The sequence below is a fragment of the Quercus suber genome, unplaced genomic scaffold (assembly GCF_002906115.3).
Source record: "Quercus suber isolate HL8 unplaced genomic scaffold, Cork oak 2.0 scaffold_171, whole genome shotgun sequence".
Classification (NCBI taxonomy): Eukaryota; Viridiplantae; Streptophyta; class Magnoliopsida; order Fagales; family Fagaceae; genus Quercus; species Quercus suber.
The window spans coordinates 141,937-163,504 of NW_027069631.1; the positions used below are offsets into that span (position 1 = coordinate 141,937).

Sequence of the window (21,568 nt, forward strand, 5' to 3'; positions counted from 1 at the left end):
ACGTTCAAGTAAATCCCTAAAGCAACGATTTTTAGAAATAAATTTTAGTCATGAAATATGAAACGGAGCCACTGTGTGTGTGTGTGCATGTAACCACGACATTGAAGTTTCAGGTAAAGTTCTGTTAAAAAATGTCAGGTTTTGACGGACAGTTTTGGTCTGAGGTAGTTCATGCATTACTAAAGCAACATGCATTTTGCAAGTAGTTAATCTTATATTGAACTGATCATAAATCCGTTTTTTCAATACTGTACAAGTGTCTGCATTTTGCAAGCAGTTATCAAGAAAATAATATTGAACAATTAAGATTTATAGGAAAAATAATCTGGTGTATTCTGTTGTCAGTGTAAAGTATAAAAGAACACCACAATTTGTTTGAACTCAGTACTACTTAAAATATAGCTCAAGGAGCTTCTTCAAAGTATCAAATACACTTGTAAATGGATTAAATTCAACAGAACCCTTCAATTCTAGGTCAGGAAATTGGTTTGTTAGAGCCTGTTGCATTCTAGACATTGACATCATTGCAGCTAACTGACCATTTGACATTACTTCACAGTCTTGTGGAGTATCCTTGATTTTACTTGGATCGTACCCAAAGTTTTCCAAATAAGTTCTGTACTTGTCAATGAATTCAGGTCCAGGGTCAGGTGTCCTTGAGTAGATCTGAAAAATATTGATACCAAAGAATATACTTTAAATAAGGAGATTTTCAATATTGGATGCCAACAACATTTATTAACAGATTGGTCATAAATATTATGAGATCACACTCTAAAATCAATGAGTATACTTTATTGAAATTTGGATGATCAAAAAGAAAGACAAATTACATATGGACAGTTCTGAAACAAATTACTGATTACAACCATTAGAATACATCAAGTTGACATGTTTGCTACTCAATTCTATTCTAAAGTTATCAAAGTCCAGTAATAGCAATGGCAATAGTTGAAATTGCTCAACATTCTCATCAGAGTTTTCCCTCTACAAATTTACATCAACTACTCTTATAACCTTCATAACTAGAAAAAAGATTTGACTGACTATGAAAGAAGTGACAACAATGTGATACTTGACAAATAAACATGACTAACAAGTTCTTGACATTGTCTTATCCTAATATACAATTACCTGAATAAAGCTTCTGTCTTTTGCTCCTGAAACAAGAGCAAAGTTGTCATAATCAGTAGCAATCACATCATAAGGCTCCTTGGGGATAAATGGTAATGTTGGAAAACGAAGATAACATTTCTCTTTTATCATCTCCTGCTTTTCTAGCTCAGTCTCATTTTTCTCCAAATCATCCTCTGGAAGGCACTGAACCTTTCCCCTAATGCCAGTAATATACCCACTGGGGCCCCCATGAACACAAAAGGTATCGACTTGGATAGAGGGTGACTCCATATCAAATGTATATACACCCTGTAATTTGATAAATAAGTATATATAGCACCTGAAATCTGTAGGCATTAAGTATTGACTGAAAGACCAGTGTAGTATTTTTTTATAAATAGGACAAAGAAAGATCCCTATATATTTTAGAGACCAGAATATAAATATATGTTTTGGATTCCAATATAACTCCTTTATTGCATCATCCACAAAATGAATCTCTGAGCTGCACTGGACGAACAAGTGGTTGCCACTTGAACTAGCTACAGCCCAACATTTCTTTTGTCAACCAGGAAGTTGGAGATTCTTTTACACGTCTTTTATGCTTTCATACAATGATAAATTTGGATATGAAGGGCCAATTAGAAATGTACTAAAGTGGGTAAGAAAATAGGCTTAATTTTGTCATGCAAACCACTATCTCGATAGATACACATTAGCGCGAGTGCAGTGACAGTCTTCAATGCAAGTCACTATCATATCTATCCTTAGCATACCTGAGTGCAGTGACAGTCTTCTTGACCTTGTCCAGCAAATCCACGTTTGAGTGAAGCAACCTCAAACCATCTTCCAGAATATCTAATGGGGTTGAAATCCTTGGCTGTCATACCTCTCATCATCATTAGCATCCCACTTCTTTCATCAGACCCCTCAACAAGTGGGAGAGTTAATGTACCATCTGGTGCACTAGCAAGCTGGCATATATTGGGGCGATAAGATAAATCTGCCGCAATAACCTGCCCACGAAAAATAGGCTGATATAGAAACAGATCATGTTCATCATATGGAGATATCTGCCTAGTTTATTGCAATAATCTTGTATCTCTAGCTCTTGCAAGTTCACTAGCCCATCTAATCTGGTATGAGATTCCTTATAAATTATAAAAATCAACCCAACTAGAACATCTTCAAATTTTAAGGTTTATATGAAAACAGTACAGAAAAATACCAATAAAATCAGCACTTAAAGCAAACGTAAAGCCAGACTATCTCTTTTTAACAAGCTTCTGAGTATATTTGGAAGGGAAGGGATTAAAACTATTGTTACCATAAGTAAATTTTGGCCTATAATCTTTGTAATATGGAGCCCATGACAATAGTTTGGTCCCTCTCTCTATGCCTATCTTCTATGCATAGCAACTTATTACATACCAAGTAGTGAAGGAAATAGAGGCCTTCATTTAAAGTTAGGAACTCTGCATCAAAATTCCAACCATTCAATGCTAGCACATACAGTATCTTGTTTACTGACCTGGTTTCTCTGAGATAGAAATATTAACGAAGCAGCAAGCCCAGATAGTACATGTTTGGTCACACGCTTACTTGATAAAGTTTGCTCAGAAGAGAACTTGAACATTATTTTTCCTCCCATTGCCCTGTTTGGGCAGCAAAATATTGTCGTTTCTGTAAATTTTATGGAAAACACATAGAGTATATATATCCTAATTGTTCATGAATCAGAAAGTGGAGAGACAATACACGTAATTATGTACTTGGAACTACATAAAGATGGGAAAACATCATGGTTGGCCTGTTGGAGTTCTTCAGTGGCACATGGGAATTACAAGTAAAAGCATGGAGTACGGCCAAAATTTATGTGAAAACTTCACACCTTTAAGTGCCTCATAGATGATGCACTCCAAATATCAATCACATTTGACTTGTCACCATTGATTGTGTCCTAGTCCTACCCGGATATCAAAATCTAGTCCACCAAATTCTAAACTACCTTCAACCTATTCCACTTACATAAAAATCAGAAGATTCACCAGCCATCATTAACTGTTTCCATACAAAAATTCCTAAAAATTGAGAGTGGGAAAAAGAAAAAAACAAAACAGAATTGAAACATAGTCCATACGTATTGATCATCAATACCCAAAACATTTTCCCACATTTACTAAAACAGATTCACAAAAAAGATGTCTACCCATTTCACATTGCACCATTCCTTACCATAAGAGTGTAGAGTTTACAACCTTCAACCTATGTATCTCCATTGTAATCAAATTTGACTTATTTTCACAAATTCTCTCTGTTTCTCTAATTTCCTCATATCCAATTTCACAATCTCTTCTCTCTTACATGAACAAAGCACATAAAAATAAAAATCAACCCAAAAAAGAAAAGAATAAAATTAACAAAGAAATCAGGAAGAAGATAAGTTTAGAGCATGAAAGTTGCAATTTTTTAAAGCCAAAACTGTTAGATGATTACCTAGGAATGGGAGGAGAAGAAGAGGAACAACATTGGAGGAGTAGTGGTGATGACTGAAGAAGAACTTGTACCATTTCTTTTATTGTTTTTCTTTTTTTAAGCTTCAGAGTCTTCACATCCACTGTCACAAACTCTTTTTTTTTTTCTCAGTTTCTCTGACTCTCCGTGTGTGTGTGTGTGTGTGTGTGTGTGTGTGTTGTTGTGCTTGTTTTGTCGTTCATATGACTCATATCTTTCTGGGGTCACATGTCTAGTTGTACAGTGATCTTACATTACATCCACTATTAACTACCGTTTAGCTCTTTCTTCAACCAGATACTACAAATCAAAAATGAAATCCTTTGACACATCATCGTCTTGGTCTGACTATTCCTACGTCGGCCAGGCCCTTAAACGAATATACTCATTCGACACAGTTTGGCCACGACTCTCACGGAAAAAATTAACATTTTTTGAAAATCTTGTAGTTGGATTTTGTGTTTTTTTATGTTTTTAACTTGTATATCAATTTTTGTGTCAATCAAATACTATTTACAATTCAATTTATAAACTTGTTTTTATACATAATTTTATATTACAAAATTTTGAAATTTAAACATTTAATTAATGATAGTTATTGATTTTTTTATCTTTTAGAAATTTTTTAAACATGGATGATGTAAAAAGAAAATGTAATCTAATAATAGATTTATCACATTTGATAAAAATATATTGACTCTTTCTCCAAAAAAAAAAATCTATATATATATATATATATATATTAACTATAACTAAATTTATAGCCAAATAATAGATTTATCACATTTGATAAAAATATATTGACTCTTTCTCCAAAAAAAAAAATCTATATATATATATATATATATATTAACTATAACTAAATTTATAGCCAAATTTTGTCCATACTTTATTTTTGTACAACTTAAACCTATATAAAAATATAATAGATAGTTGATGAATTTAATGTTAATTATCAAAATAGACACATGTGGTGGGCCTTTTTGTGATTTTGGTTTGGACTGTCTTCTGCTGTACTAGGCCCAAATGTTCTGGATAAGAAAGCCGTGACCGGTCCAGTTGCAACTCACCGTGGTCCGGCTTACGCACAAATTATGCCTCGTTTGCCGAAACTTTTAGTCACATGCCCATGACATATGAAGTTGCTACAGAAAAGTTATGGTAGATAAATGCAATAAAACAATAATAAAAGAAATACATTTCTTGTTAGGCAAAACAAGTAAGGGATCCTTAGTTAAAATAGGGAAAATGAACACATTATAGGTGATATTGCAAAGACAAAATAAGAAACAATAGCAAGAAGTGATAAAATCAAAGAATGAAAGATCAGTTTGCTGTGTTCAATTTTGTTACGGGGCAGAGGCCAAGGAGGGAACCATTTCCTCAACGTGGATAACCCCACAAGATGATCCTGCCGTAGAAATTACCCACTTTGAGGTGACGGACCTAAATAGCTTGTGCCCAAACGGGTTCTTTATCCTCGATAAAGGGTAGGCTTTTAGAGGGAGGGAATGGATTAACCTATTGGTGCATGCCTACTATTTTACATTATGTTTCTTTTCTCTTTTCTCTCCGTTTTGTTACTTTGATTCTTTCCCTCTCTTTTCTTTTCTTTCTTAATGCTTGCTCATGTGGTGTTATGGCGATAGTAGTGTTGTGATTCTCTCCTAGTGGTTGCTATTGTTCTTGTCATGATATTGTGCACGGCGAGGGCCTTTTATATATTGTCTGTTGTGACTGATTTTACCATTTTATTCTTTAACCACTTTTGTCTAGTTTAGGGTATTCCTCTCGACTACCCACTAGTTTGTCAGTTGTCCAGCCACCACCACTTATTTCTGCTAGGTGTGCCACTGCCTATTACCAAACAAAGAATACTATTTTGTTTGTTTACTTACCGTGGCATTCTCCCCTACTATCCCTCATGGCATGCACCTAGTGATTCTAACTCATCCTTCATTCTTTTGGGTGGTATGTCATCCCAATAGGACATCACTCCCAAAAGAATATAAGCGGGAACCCCAGAATAGGTTTTCCCTTCTCCCCTCTACTAAACCATACCCTCTCTTACCTCTAACCCATGACCCACCACTCCTGTATTGGCTGGGTATAGGCTGGTGGTGTCTGGGCCTTGCGCGTGCTCCACTTCCCATGTATACCAAAAGCTTGTTCGTTGCACATGCGTTTGCCGTGGTCTAGAGGCTCGTCTGTGTATTCTTCCGCTCATCCTTGACCTCTTATGGCGTGAAATATTTTTTGATTTTCCATTCTTTATTAGCTTGTTCCTTTCAAGGGTTGGGCCTTGCTTGATAGTGGGTTTTCCCCCTTTCAGCCCATTCTTTGCTCCTTCCGCAATCTTTTTGCTATTCTTGTTGTGGTGTCATTTAACCTGTGCTTGTTAGGCTTCTTTGGGTTTGCTGCCTATTCTTCTCTCAATGACTTAATATGGTCATTGAACTTATACTTATGCTACTTTGGGCTTTTCTTAACCCATTACATTGCTTGTGGGCTCCTTTGTCCCATTTCTTTCTTCTTGGGCATACTTGGCCTATTTGCTTTTCTTGGGCATCCTTGGTCCATTTTCTAATTCTATATACCCATAGGCTTTTACTAACTCTTTTGGGTTTCCTTGGTCCGATTACCTTATCCTTCATCCTTGGGGTTTATGGGTTTTCCATTAACCCCTTACTTTCTTACTTCATTACTTCGGGCCTGATACAGCCCATTCTCACTTTTCTACATCACATAATGCCCATGGGTTTACTATTTCTCTCTCTAAGTTCTTTTAGGCCCGTTTACTTTCCTCAAGGCCCATTTATGTACTTTATGGGCCTATGAACCATTGTTCTTGCCATTCAGGGTTAATGATTTTTCTAACAATCTAATAACTCTTCTCTGCCCATATTACTGAGCTTCTTCCTGCTGTTGGGCCTCAAAATGAGCATCAACAACACATAAATGGATAAATCAATGATAATGAACACTTTTTCTATCATCATTATTGAAAGAAAAAATCTTCCTCTAAACTAAGTAGAAATCTCCTCTTATTACATGTCGGTTTATAAGACCGTTCACATGTATAAGGATATCACAATTTATTAAATTATTTAAGTAAATCACATGACTATTAAATAAGTCATGTTACTAAAAGTATACATGAATAATTTAATTTTTAACTTGTCACCTAATAGGTTAGAGGAACTTTCCTCCAACCTAGTTTGAAAGAAAACTTTGTCCTTTATTAAACGGTTTTATAATTTGTTGAGTCACCTCACTACTTCAAATAGCCGTCACAACTACTTTAATTTATATTTTTATAATATTTTGTTTTGTTCTCTTTAATTTATTTTTATTTATTTACTTATTTTATTAAGGAGATGGTGGAATAGTGCTTCTATGCCTCATAATGATTAGATGCAAACTTTTATATGGGAAATGTGGGGATAAAAGCCCAAATTTATATATTGGGCCTTGGGCCCTATTTGAAGATATAGGTACGTCCGAGGAGGAGCAAATAATTGGGAAATGCCCCAAACTGGAGAACCATGCAAGGAAGTGATAGAGGAATATAGTCCGAGGAGTATATCCTTCTTGGATACGAAGAATACTAGTCAAGCAAATACTTGGGTGGCTTAGGCAATCTTCCAGGAAGTTCCATCGATAAGGATAAACTTCATACACTTATAAAGATGATAAGAAGAGAGAAATATCTAAAGGAAAAGCTGCTACCACCGCATTAAATGTACTGCAGCAACTTTTTTGGCCGCATTTATGTGGAGAAGACCCCTGAACAGTGCAGTTTCAGCTACCACCACTCATGGAGAACTAAAGAAGATACCTGATGGGACATATACTCAAGGGAATGCTTAGATGAAAAATAAGTGTATGATCAAGATAGACAACAAGAAAACTATATAAAGGTAAAGGACCTCTCATAAAAGGAGAGGGAAGAAAAAAGGAAAAGAGGAAGAAAGAAAGAAGGTTTACTGTAACTCTGAGAATTATATAAACAAACGTTTGTCTCCTCGGACAACAATTTATTCAAGTTTCAAATTTGTTCTTGCACTTATTTATCTGTTGACCCTTTATTAGACGTTGTTGAGTTCAACATCAGCCCAGCTCTTTCACCCATTCTCTACAAATTCATTGTATTGGGCTTGTTGGGCTCATATTCCATATTTCTTGGGTTTGGGCTACAATTCTTGACCCTACAGGAAATATACGCTCTTTTAGGTTCAACAAAGTTGTCACTAAGTTTCCAAAGGATTGTGAATTAGAAAATCAAAGTTTCCTTTTGAAATTTTCAATATTGATCCAGTACCAATTTAATACACTGTTTCAAATCCAACGTTTGTTTTGGCACAAACATCCAATTTAAAAAGAAGGCGAAACCACATTATTGGTCCCTGAAATTTATCCTATGAGCGCAATTGGTCCCTCAAGTTTCAAGTGAGCACTATTAATCCCTCAAATTTTAAAACTAAGTGATATTAGTCCTTCTGTTAACTATCGTTAGTGAGATTGTCTATGTGGCTAACAGAATAATGATGTAACATTTTTTAATTTACTAAAGGTACTTACAAATTGATGTGGCAACTTAAGTGTCTTATGTCATTTTTAATTGATTTTTATTTATTCTTATGGAAAAAAATATATTGGCTTCAGCCCCACCCTCTCTTCCCCTATGTAAGTAATTCCCTATGTAAGTATTTCCCTTTCACTTCACCGTTTTCCAGTTTTCCGATCAAGTTGCCAGAATACCTCAGAGCCAACAAAATATGCTGGGAATACTCAACAAAAATCAAGAGCTAAGAGAAGTCTAAGGTTTGGTGCAAGCAACCCATGACAAAGAAGATTTTGAGTGCAACAAATGTGACAAGCAACAATGATTCTCACAATGACTGCCACTAGTTCAGGGCAGAGAAAGAAGAAGGACCAATATTTCTTTCATTTTTTTTCCCAGATAATAAAACCTATATATAATACTTAAAATTCTTCAAATATTTGAAAATTTCTAACTTTCATGCCTTAATTGTTGAACTTTCAAATAACACACCTAATTTTTTGTTTGAATCCTTATAACTTATTAGTATCTGAAACAATTGTAATCCATTGCTTTGTAGTCGATTCAAATAGGATCTAGATTTGGTGGTATATGGAGTTGTTGCTCTTTCGTCTTTTTCCATAGGGCTTCATATGCATTGTGGAAATTTTGAATTAGGTTTGAAAAGAAGATCAAAATTATATTTAGATTTGAAACCCTAGTGAAATTGAAACAAAAGGGGGGACTTTAGAAAATATTTTGAAATTGAATAAAGTTATTCATCGTTGATTCTGACTCATAAGAGACGCTAATATTGTGCAAATGAGTCAGTTGAATTAGAGTTTGATAGTGGGTATTTTCTAGGAGATGGTAGACGAAGAACATGAGAGAGAAAGGCTGAGGGGAGAAATATGAAGTTTTTAATTTTTTTAATTATTAAATTTTTACCAAAATGTTAAGGACACCTAGATGTGTAAAACTATTTTTTAAGTCATTTACGTGGCATAATAAGTTTGTAAAACTTATATATACTAATATTTTTAGTAATTTCTAATAATTTTGTAATTTTTTAAATAAGCCATACTTTAATATTAAATTTGGGATTTCTTTAGATATGTGCAGTGTCTAAATCAATGAATATTAAAATTGACTTCCAAGCAAAATATCTTGAGAAGATGGCATTGGGATTTCTTTAGACTGCTTTCCCCTACCTTAAAGTCAAAGAATAATATGGAAAGAATAATAAATGAGATTATTTTCAGTAACAAAATTGCCTGCTAAGCTGATTAATAACTAGAAGAGACTATCTTCCAGGGAAAATAATAATGAAAATAATAATAATAATAATAATAATAATAATAATAATAACTAGAAGAGACTGTCCTTTAAACTTCCACCACTGAGCAAACTGAAAAATGGATCTTCCATTTTATCAGTATTGGTTTCTTTTTCCTTGAAGTCGAATGTGGTAATATTGGTGGCTGACAGTGGAGGATTTTTCACATTTGCTGTTGATGCTGGAGGATTTTTCACCGACACAAATGCTACTTTTCTTGATCCGGCCTTAGATTTTAACACATCTGAACTTGTAGAGGTCTTTGTGGCTGTAAGCAAATCATCTTCCGGTGGAAGTTTCTTGCTTGGGGCAGCTGCAATGCCTGAACCGTCTCCTACTTCTGCATAGCTTTCAACTGCCTTCCCATCTCCTACTTCTGTACAGCTTTCAACTGCCTTCCCATCGTCACTCTCCAGGGAAGAGCCTGTCAGTAAATCAGTCTTGTTCTCCGTGATATGAGATGGATCTTTTTTGTCCGTTTGGGCTGCATCAACCCTAATGGGAACAACTTCATTGTCTACAAAAGAGCCATTCAGGACTTTGTGAAAAACAATAGCAATAAGATCCCATAAAAAAGCAGATAGCAGGAAACCAGCTGTAGAAAACTAGAAATTATAGACAGAATTACATTCTATTTAGTAGTATATTTATGACAGACTAAATTATGATTCATGATTAGAAGTAATAATATTTATCTGGTTCCTACCCTACCAAATGGATACACACACATGGAGTTAGTGTTTGAGTCTGCTGACAATCCAATTGAGCCCTAGGACCTCACTACATATAATAAACCCAGGGAAACTGTAACCTTGAGTACGTGGAATTCCTTTGGATCTTGTACACAATTTATCAGACCCTGGTAAATCACTCTTCAGCAATAGATGGTAAAATTATTCAATGAAGACACATTTCACCCAATGAATTTCCAGAGTCAATTATAGCAGGGACAGCCACTGTTTGTGATTACTTGATGAACAAATTCAGCAGCAATATCAATCTTATTACATCAGAATAAAAAAAACACAACGTGTAAATGATATAGATGAATGAATGAAGAATATTCTTGCTGCATAGGAAGTTGTAAGACGTATAGAACATGCAATTACACCAAACTAATTTTTCTAGAAAAGAATAAGGAAAGAGGGAGGGGGTGAGGACAAAAATAAAAGAGGGAAGCCATGAAAATGCTTACCTCCAAGAAAAGACTCAATACTTTGATACTTCACAGCAGATGCTCCTAAAGAAATGTCTTCTATGAGATCCCCCTCCTGACTTCCAGTCTTGCTCTTATGTGCCCTCTCAAGTAATACAAACTTATCTGATTTCCATACACACTCAAGGGTAGCAAACTCCTCATTGTTTGGATAATATTCCCTGAAGATCTGCAAGGGTCATAACAAGACAAGAAAAAAAAAATTAAGGTAAGAAAACGAGAAAAGAAATTCATATGCAAAAAGCCATCTAAAAAGAGAAAAAAATAAAATAAAATAACCAGAAGAATTCATAGCACCTACACAGGTACCAACCTCAATTCCTTCTTGGGAAATCTTTACTGATTGCTTCTTCTGGGCGAGAGAAGAAACCATTTTGAATACTGAAACAACATCAAGTAGTATCTGTAAAAAGGAACACAAGTAAATTGGAAAGCACAGCTTAGTTACACACTAAGAGCAGGAAGCTCCAATACAAATCTAAGAACTTCAACTCCAAAATAATGAGCCACTGAAATAAGAGACTGCACTAGCTAGACACTTTTAAGGAATTAAACGAGCTACAAGATGGATCTTCTGACATTCCTTGAATATAATTGGAAGGTTACTTTTAAGTGGTCATTCATTCTATAATTTGCTACAGTTAATTCTTGATTAGTGTCATTTTTGTTGGTCCCTCTCAAATTCACAGGTTGTGTACTTTGATGTGCTCTTTAACTACTTTCAATAAAATTCTTACTTATTCATTAAAAGAGAGAGAGTGAGTGAGAAAGAGATAATATACCCAAATGTATTAGATCGTGTATCCATAAAGATAATAAAAAAAGGATAGTGCCACAATTTCTAGAAAAGAGCCCATCTTTTTTTATTTTACTTTTTATAATTCAATAGTTGGAGAAGAGAAGGATTTGAACCCTGGATGTCTCCAATGGATACACCAGAATGTACTAGTTGAGTTACAAGGTTCCTGGCAAAAGAACCCATCTATAGATGGGTAAGAACTATGTCCAGAGTAGTAACTTCCTTTCTTAGTTGGGTAGCAGGGATCCTTGCCTGATAAAAAGCCTAGTTTCATTTAATTTCATTTTCTAACTGCTGCTGGAAGATACACTGTGTACCCATGACAAGCATCTATGCCTTTTTCTTCACATATAACATCCAAATTTCTTACGTTAGGAATATGGGTATTCTAGATGGGGCTCCTACATAAACCAACTCGATTAAAAAGGTTGTATGCCTCAAACCAACACAACGTGGCTTGAATTCTCCAGAGAATTGTCAACTCTGATTCAGTTTTAGATGAAGAATAGAAACTTACTTGTTGAACCAAAACTCGAAGGCGTGCAAGTAGAGCCAAAATGGTCAGAGAAAATCCAATAAAAAAGGATCGAGCAAGCAAGATAGATATCTCACTTAACAATAGTCAAGGGTGAAAACATTACATAATTTTTTTTAAATAAATATTATGCAAGTTGGAAACTTACTATTGCATCATCCAGCTAATAAACTGTTTACAAGTATCAAAGTTACAGAGTGCATGCCAAAAAAATGGCCCAATTAAAGGTGCCAAAACAAAAGAAAGGGAAAATATTTTTCTTTCATGATAAGAAAAAGGGAAATTAGTTATTTCATTTCTATAGATGCTTGATTTTAAATGAATAAAAAGACTTAAAAGTTGAAAAAACAGACAAAAAAGCCCAACTATGAGTAAAACAGGGCAACTTTCAACAAAGTATTTTCTATTTTATAAACATACAATATGTACAAGTAACTATTTAATCAATAAACAAAGGATACGTAGCTGCTTTCAACATTGGCTCAACCATCTGCAAAAGAAACACAGCCTATATCAGTATATCAATCAAGTAATCCAAGCTAAACTGGTCCATTAATGCACTCATTAAATCGTACGATTAGTTGCAGCATGAAGTACTGTAGAAGCATTATTCAATTTGTTTGCCTCCCAAATAGTTAGAAAGCCAAGGAGCTGACCCCAATTTAGTTGGGAGTAAGGCATTGTTGGGTTTGCTTCATATTTTTCATATTAAACTGTTATTTGATGTATCAAAACTTCTATTGGACACCATAATTACGTTTTCTGAGGCTAATTCCCACAAGAATTTAATGTAAGCTGATGCCTTGAATGATCATTGAGTGCACTCATAATAGAGTTGCCTAACCATTAAACTTCACAAACTGATGACAATCACATCTTCATATGGTTCAAAAGAAAAGATTTAGATCTTTTCAAACAAAAACACACAATTGGATTATTTGGATTGGGTATTTTATTAATAAACAAAGACAAACATCTAGCATATAACATTTATTTCAGTAGCTTGAGTATTTAAGAGAGAGAGAGAGAGTTCTATCCATGTGTCATTCTAACCTTGCTATTAAAAAAGGCAGTAATGAGAATGAACAATAGCTGCACAAAACGCTAAGTTCAGAGAAGAAAAGAGGAATTATAAGTGAAAAGCAAGACCAAACCTGTGATAGTAGGCGTGCAGCTCCCAGAAGTCGTTCCATAAAATTATATTTTCCACCATCACATTTTCTTCTCTTTAAACTGTGATAAAAATGAATCAATAACTAGAAACTAACATGTTACCTATATGAGCAAACCTATGAACATTTTCCATTGAAAAGTAAACATTCAAAACTTAAATATGGGAGTAAATTTTACTTATTAGGCTCAATGGAGCATGAGAAACTTTACCTCTCTAATAGATGCACCTTTTGTTTAGGTCTCTTCCCAGTGATAACCAGAAAGCAAGAACCTACTAACTCCTCCAACTTAGCTGATTGCAAAAGTCTAATATCCCTCCTCACCTGGCATCCAAAACAAGTAAGGTCAAGTGCACAAACCCATTAGAAATCCATTATTGCCCAGGAACCAAAAAGAAATAAAATTTTAATTCCTACATTGTTCATTATATGCTACCTAACAAAAACCCGCCAGTAAACTTAACCAATTTACAACAAATTCACAAAATTTCTTCTAATTTCTTGTCTTTTCATCAGTTTTCACATCAACCAAACAAAGGGTAAGCTTTCTTAAAAGGAAAGTAAAGAATTACGAACCTTCAAAAGATACTGGAAATACAAGCAACGCCTATGCTGGTTCTTGTTCTTGTATACCATTCTTTCAAGAATGCCACACTCTACTTGAAGCTGCCCAAGCATAGACGTTAACCTCTGCTCAAGAGTTTCAACTTCTGAATCCATAGAATCCATCTGTACATGATTGTTACACACACATACATTGCTCAGTATTGTAACAAAACCCACCAAAAAAAAAAAAAACACAATTGGACTAAAAACATGTCAAAAGCACAAAAAAAACTAAGCGACAGTTCAGTCGGGCATTTAATCAAACAGGTTAGGTGCAGAGAGGAAAAAAAAAATTAATGAGGGTTCAGCGAATGGTTTTGCATAGCAATCATGGTTTACCTGATGACCAGAGAGCCAGCGACTGACCCCGAAAACGCTATGGTTGATTGAATATCGTAGGGGTTCGAAATTTTATTTTTATTTATTTTTATTTTAATTAAGGCCAAGTTTTAAAACTCACCTCTAAGTTTCACTATTTTTTATTTCAGTCCTCAAAGTTTCAAAACATCCCAATTCAGCGGCAGCAAAGATTTTCCATGATAACAAATACGGAAAATAGCTCCCTGGAGCCTGGAGCCGCCGAAGTCGATTTGTCTTTGGGTTTCCGAAAATACTTATCTCTCTCTCTCTCTGTGGATCTCAATCTCCTTCTCCCTCACGATCTCAATTTCGGTCTCCTCTTCTTCCCTCTTTCTCTTAGTCGAGATAGGGTAGGGATTTTGGGGATGGTTTCTTTTTTTTTCTTTTTTTTTTTACTGGGGAGGGAACTGAACGTATAATGTTTTTAAGTCTAAATTTGGGTGTAAAAAAAAAAAAAAAAAAAAAAAACTGAAATGAAAAATAGTGAAACTTAAAATATAAGTTTTAAAATTTATCCGCAACAAAAAATTTTGTATCATATGTGACTCTGAGAAAGTTGGTCGATTGAGTATACTAAAATTAAATCCCAACAAACTGATTAAACGGCAATGGCGCATGTTGAAGTGAAGGTGACGCGATTAAGAATGTGACACAACATTATCAAACTTGGGAAACTGGGTGGTTGGCTTTGCTAGGAAGCTAGGCAACGTGAATAGCTTCACGGCAGAAATTTGGGCACTTCGGGATGGTCTGATGGTTTGTCAGCAAATGAATCTCCCTGCCATTATCATTGAAATTGACGCAAAGGCTCTTGCTGATGCACTGAGGAATCCCAAGTATAGCAACTCAGTTATCTATCCTTTATTTGATGATTGTAAGTACCTGATCTCCCAACTTCCTCATGTTCGTATCAATCATATCTTTAGAGAGGCTAATAAATGTGCGGATCGATTAGCGAACTCCGGTTATACTCAAGATTTAGAGTTTATTATGCATTCTGTTCCACCCGTGGACTTGGTTTCCTTTGTTGAAGCTGATTACCACGGTGTTCCTTGTAACAGGCTTGGTCCTGAGTTGGTTCCCTCTTTCTAGTTGAATGTCATTTCCTGTTTACCAAAAAAAAAAAAATCCAATGAAACAAGAAACATGTCGGCACCCAAAAAAAAAAATACTCACTAATACATGTCTTTCATTTATTAGTAGGATAATTATTTTTCGCGAGCATATCTCTCATTTATTGAATTTTGAAATCACTGATACCAAATACATTTTCCTCATTCACAATTTTTTTAGGGGGGGGGGGGTTAAATTACACTTTTTCATTATCAACTATCACCTCAATTAACACTATGAACCATCAAAATGCACAATTAAAACCCCAAAATTATTTTCCTCTTAGAAAGAAAACCCTAAAGATATAACTATATATATTGGGGGGATATAACTATATTTCAATATCCCTTATTGTGTATTTTGGTGTTAAATATGATGAAACTTAACATTAAAAAGACTAATTTACCCTCTCTATATTATTTTAAAATAAAGGGGGTTAATCGTGCATTTTGATAGTTCAAGGAGTTAAATATAATTGGGGTGATAGTTTTTTGGGTGGAAAGTGTAATTACACACACACACACACACAATAGTATTTCAAATCTATGACATTCGCATCATGATAATTTTTTTTTTTTTTTTATCATCAAATATAAGATACTAATTGGTTTTTAGTATAAACAGATATTAAAATACATATCTCTTATTTGAAAATAAGATACTTTATTAGTTGAATTAATTAGAACATTTACTTAGATGTGCATGTGAGGTTTAATTTGTTACTTTTTAATTTATCAAAATAAAAATTAATTTTTAAAACTATAGGTTTATATATATAACTTCAGGGTTTCATTTCTGACGACCTTAGACTATAGGCTTTAAAATGAATTTACCCAAATATATAATTTGATCTCTAAAATTTTTGTACTCTATTTCAAAAGATCATGCTCAATATTCTAAACTCTTACTTTTGTATGGTCTAGGAGATGTTATTGATGAATAGTTTTATACCCAATTTTTTTTTTTTTAAAGAGATTAATTGTGTGTTTGGGACAATATTATAAGCCAACTTTTTTTTTTTTTAGCTTTGTTTTTAAAACTTCAATTTTTCTTATATTTTCAAAATAAAAATATACTTTAATACACTTTTTAAAACGGACACCAATTTTCAAAATTGAAACTACGGTCTATCACTTTTGTTAAAAGACACTTATCTATGATTGCACCAAATCACTACCTATGATATTCTATCATTCTATCCATTCTTTGTTGCTTACTCTTTTGATTGTGTTAATCCACGTGCTAATACAGTTGCTTCTTTAATGGCATATATGGGAAAGGCAGAATTTCATAAGTGTGGCTTGAGTGGCCTCCTTTCCTTGGTCCTTTCGTCGTAAGTCATAACTCAAAACAATGTATAAGTTTTTCCAACCTTATGAAATTCCACTGCTATCTTATCACAAACCCTCCTATATAGTAATTATTGGTTTGTTGTATCATGTATAACTACATGCTGCCAAAATGGGCATTTACCTATTTCACCCAATCGCCTTGCCAACAATAAATAAAAATTAAACATAACATATATATATATATATATATTAACTAAAAATTTTCAATTACATGGTATATCCAATTGTTCTAATCAACTGCTTTCATCCCTTCCCATCAAAATATTATAAAGACTACTCAAATGAAAGTAAATTTATAGCATTTTAGTGCGTCTTTCCCTGCAACTAATTTTAGCTAATGATTTTAATAAATAAAAAATGAATGAGATAGTTAATTAGAATAATTGAAAACCAAAAGTCATGTGATTAGAAAAATAGAAACTCGTAAAATGTCAAGAAACAACTTTAAATTGTGTATTTTCACAATACTTTCATAATAGATTATAAGTGGTAAGTTGCTATTTGTTTTAATTTAAATTCAAAACTTAAATTACTTTTTTTTTTCCACCCATATCCCAAGCTGTAATTATTGGTGACTTTTGCTAATTAAATTCAGTATCCACCTGGTTATAGGAATGGCCAAGAGGCCTAAAAAGATGGGTTGTAAAAATAATTGGGTATCTCTTGACAAGCATACCGCCAAAATAGACATTTGCCTCTTTTGCTCAAAAGATATAGCAAAATGTCTTTGTTCTGAAATTATCTAGCAAAATGCCCTTGTTTTGAAATTTGATTTTTAGAAAATCGAGCTTCAATTAAAAACTCGATTTGATGAAAATTGAATAATGTGAGAAATTTTACATAGAATCTAAGTTCAATGTATTTTTTTTTTTTTTTTTTTTTAAGTTTGATTTCACATAACTCGATTTTCTAAAAATCGAATTTTTAATTGAAACTCGATTTTAAAAAATTGAGTTTAAAATATGGACATTTTGCTAGATAGTTTCAAAATATAAGCATTTTGTTAGAAAGTTTTGACGGGATGGGTTTGAGACTTTGAGTGGAGTACTTTTGTTGCAATTATTTACTAGGTAACGTGTAAAATCCCTCGTTAATTAATCTTTGCTTGCAATTATTGCTATATGATAAATTCATGTTTAATCTTTATGTCTTGTCTCTTTGACCTTGATTACTCATAGTCATATTATGAGCATAGGTAGATCCATATATATGTTTGGTTTTAGTTGTTTTTGAATACAAAATAGAAATTCTATTTTGGTCTAATCTAAGTGTATATATGTATGAAACTCTCTTTTGGAGACTTAAATTCTGACTCTTATACCTTACACCCCACACCCCACGAGCACTTATACTTATGAAGTAACCATCGCATTAAGAGAGTGCGGTGGTAAAAAAATGAGTTCGGTTTTAGTTGTTAAGCATGAGTGATGAGGTTAGGCCCATTGATTGATTGAACGGCTTTTAGGCTTATTGGTTATGGTCATAATCATGCACCAAATTTTGAAAACCTTCCAAATAGATAACAAGATTCGTTTGCTCCAAACAGCTTATGAATCTCTGGATCACTCTTGCAATTTGCAATGCATGTCACAACTTCTAAAAGACCCATGCAACATATATATATATATATATATAATTGTATATTAGCAAAAAAGAAACATTATACTTTTCATAGAACGTAAAAAAAAAAAAATTTGTTACATCAAATTTTGAATGATCTTCTTCTCAAAAAAAAAAAAAAAAATTTTGAATGCTTTTACTTCCTCATATTAGCATTTTAATCTTCAGAGAGTGTTAACTAATTAGAACTTAACTTTCACAAATGTTATTAGATTAAAACAACTCGGCTAAAGTAAATTATGATTAAATTATTTTATGTAAACAATTTTTTTTAATTAAATTGAACCTTTTTATTTTTCACAAATCCTCTTATTTGGTCTTTAGTTTATTATATTTATTAATTTAATGTGATTTAAAAAAAAAGTTTATTGTATATTACTTAGCCAAAATATAATGGGTAATATTTTATTTTTATATAGAGTTTTAATTTATGAGGTTCAATCATGATATATATATATATATATATAATTTTTTTTTATCCGATCAAGACACTAATAGTTTTTTTTTTTTTTATAGGTGAAGGTCTTCCAAATTTTTTATTAAATAACAAGAGACTTTATAATTATCATTAATTAAAGTTTAAACTATTAACGGAACCCAGTATAATGGGTAACTTATTAATGGCCTTCTAGAATGTTTGAATGGTTATTAGGTTCTCGAAGCATGGCAATATAGCTTTTTTGGGAGACTCAAAGAAAAAGAAGCCTTTGTCTAATATAAATATATATTATATATATATGTATTTATATATTTTTATAAGATCTGCTTTGGTCCAATATTTGTTTTTCTTTTTGTGTTGAACCTGTTGGTAACGTTATTTATATGCCTACCGCCAAAAGCAAAATCCAAATTCTATACGTCCAAGAAGCAAGAGTTAAGAGGTGATACATAGCACCTATCCTAAAATCTTTAGCAAACATTTATCCACACACACGTGTGTGTATATATAAACCAAAAGAAGTCAACAAACTAAGAAATGAGAACATATAGTTTATATGATAAATAAAAAATTTAATGGGAAATATTCAAAAATATTAGTTTTGAATTTCTGCTTTCCCTAACTTAAGGTCAAACACTCACTATAGGTGCAAAAAAAAAAAAGAAAAATTAAATCATATTTCTATTTGATTCTATTAATTTGATTCTATTAATTTTGATTCTATTAATTTTGATTTCATATTTAAATTGTGGTTTCATCATATTTCTGACTAATTATCTCTCCTTTTGTGCCTCAAAACGCAAGCTTCAATAATTGCTTGTCTAAAGACTAGATGTTTTACTCAAAAAAAAAAAAAAAGATAGAGTAAAAGTGAAAAAAAAATCTCAAATTTGATGTATTAAAATAAAATAACACTAAACTTTAAGGGTTAGAGTGTAATTTAGTTTAAAAAGTCCAAAACAAACACAAATAAAGAAGTAAAAATCATACGCTTAAAACCATTCAACACATAGAATATTTACTACAACCGCATTGGACATCTTAGGACGTGATCAGTTTTACTAATATTTTAATAACATAAATCATTTTAATTATAAAAAAGGGGATAAATTATACATTCTCCTTTGATGTTTCATGAAATGAACCTGCCCAAATTACGGATGAAATGACACTTCCCTTCCCTTTGATGTTTGTATAAATGTATAAATAAGTTCATACCTTATTTTCCTACTTGAATATTCCATTTTAAAATAAAAAATTATCATCCAAACTACCTATAAAATAACATCCCCTTTTGAGATTTGTATAGATGTATTTATAAATAAACATAATTAGGTACATATTAAAATTTTTACCTAAGTTGAAAACTCCTAATAGTTATTTTATATTTTTGTCAACTCTTAAAGTCACGTAATAAGTCCCTTCCCTTTGATAGAGTATTATTTGATTTATTTTAGTAAAAAATATTTTAGCAAAAGTCACGTAATTTTGTTGTTGTGATGCAATAGATTATCTCATGCATACATTTAAAAAATATATATATATATATATATATATGAATAACCAATTTTATAGAACATGACATACTTTTTCATTGAAATTTATATTTACACCAATAATAAGATTTGTGGGGATAAAACCTCAAATTCATATATTGGACCTTGGGTCCTATTTGAGAATGTGAGTATGTCCTAGAATGAGTAAATGAATGGGAAAGGCCCTAGAGTGAAGAATCATGTAAGGAGATGATAGAGGAATATAGTTCGAGGAATGTATCCTTCTCGGATATGAGGAATATTGGTCAAGCAAATACCTAGGCGGTTTGGATGACCTTCTAGGAAGTTCCAACAATAAGGATGAACTCTAGGTACGCATAAAGATGATAAGAATAGAGAAATATCTAAAAGAAAAACTGCTACCACCGCATTAAATGCACTATAGCAACTTTTCTAGCTGCATTTATGTGGAAAAGACCCCTGAACAGTGCAGTGTTAGCTACCACCACTAATGAGAATCAAAGAAGATACTTGATGGGACATATACTCAAGTGAATGCTTAGATGAAGAACAAGTGTACGATCAAGATAATCTGAAAGAAAACGATATAACGCAAAAGACCTCTCATGAGGGAGGGATGGAAAAAGAGAGGAAGGGAAGAAGAAGGAAAATTTACTATAGTTTTAAGAATTGTATTAGCTTTTTAAACAATAGTTTATCTCCTCGGACATTAGTTTATTCAAGTTTCAAGTTTATTTTTGTACTTGTTCATCTTTTAAATCTTTATTGATTGTTGTTCAATTCACAAACAGTCCAGCTCTTTCACTCACTCTCTACAAATTCATTATATTGGGCTCGTTGGGCTCACATCCCATACAAGGACGAACCTAGGTGGGGGGCAAAGGGGGCTAGGCCCCCCCTCCCCCCCCCGGGTCCCAAAAAAAAAAATTAGTATGTAAATTTTCAAAAAAAAAAAGGCTTAGGCCCTTGGTTTTTTAGCTTGGGCCCCCTTTGGTTTTTAGGTCGGGCCCCCAGCTAGCCAGCCCAGGAGTTTTTAAAAGCCCATGAAAACCTTTAAAAAAAATATTGTATAAATCTATTTATAATAATAATATTATATATAATAATGTGGTTTATATTAGAATATTAGATTATCTATTTATATCTGATAATAGTAGGAGGACAAATAATTGTTTAATTGTTTGATTTGATCTAATTACACTTAAATAGTATTTTGCACTTCATTGTTCGCACTTTTTTTTACAAAAATTATTGTATAAATCTTCAAAATTTCATACCTATTAATCAATTTTTTATCCTAAATGCTGAAACATTAGATGTAACTCCTTAG

General features: G+C 32.9%; 2 protein-coding genes across 3 annotated transcripts; both read right to left on the reverse strand.

The window, feature by feature from the left end:
- Nucleotides 1–308: 308 nt before the first annotated feature.
- LOC111998882 (chloroplastic lipocalin) lies at nt 309–3,838 on the reverse strand. The gene is made up of 5 exons (XM_024031007.2): nt 3,613–3,838; nt 2,648–2,771; nt 1,893–2,132; nt 1,135–1,425; nt 309–666 (listed from the first exon to the last, which is right to left on the reverse strand). The coding sequence occupies exons 1-5, from the start codon at nt 3,684–3,686 to the stop codon at nt 388–390; spliced, it is 1,008 nt and encodes a 335-aa protein (XP_023886775.1). The 5' UTR covers nt 3,687–3,838; the 3' UTR covers nt 309–387.
- A 5,500-nt stretch (nt 3,839–9,338) lies between these two features.
- Nucleotides 9,339–14,595, reverse strand: LOC111998905 (uncharacterized). 2 transcript variants are annotated; one of them, XM_024031024.2, is made up of 9 exons: nt 14,298–14,595; nt 13,808–13,960; nt 13,443–13,555; nt 13,214–13,292; nt 12,521–12,549; nt 12,042–12,135; nt 11,039–11,128; nt 10,705–10,894; nt 9,339–10,026 (listed from the first exon to the last, which is right to left on the reverse strand). In XM_024031024.2, exons 2-9 carry the CDS (start codon nt 13,958–13,960, stop codon nt 9,542–9,544), a joined length of 1,233 nt encoding a protein of 410 aa, XP_023886792.2. In that variant the 5' UTR covers nt 14,298–14,595; the 3' UTR covers nt 9,339–9,541. The 2 variants fall into 2 exon arrangements, with proteins under 2 accessions (XP_023886792.2, XP_065634067.1); XM_065777995.1 differs by having other exon boundaries at nt 14,177–14,595.
- Between the last annotated feature and the right edge of the window lie 6,973 nt (nt 14,596–21,568).

Coding starts and splice junctions, on each gene's coding strand:
- LOC111998882 (XM_024031007.2), bottom strand. CDS start 3,686: ATGGTACAAGTTCTTCTTCAGTCATCACCACTACTCCTCCAATGTTGT. Junction 2,772..3,612: donor TCTTCTCCTCCCATTCCTAG/GTAATCATCTAA, acceptor CTGCCCAAACAG/GGCAATGGGAGGAAAAATAA. Junction 2,133..2,647: donor TTCTATCTCAGAGAAACCAG/GTCAGTAAACAA, acceptor TTTCGTGGGCAG/GTTATTGCGGCAGATTTATC.
- LOC111998905 (XM_024031024.2), bottom strand. CDS start 13,960: ATGGATTCTATGGATTCAGAAGTTGAAACTCTTGAGCAGAGGTTAACG. Junction 13,293..13,442: donor AAGGTGCATCTATTAGAGAG/GTAAAGTTTCTC, acceptor TTTTTATCACAG/TTTAAAGAGAAGAAAATGTG. Junction 10,895..11,038: donor TTTCCCAAGAAGGAATTGAG/GTTGGTACCTGT, acceptor TGACCCTTGCAG/ATCTTCAGGGAATATTATCC.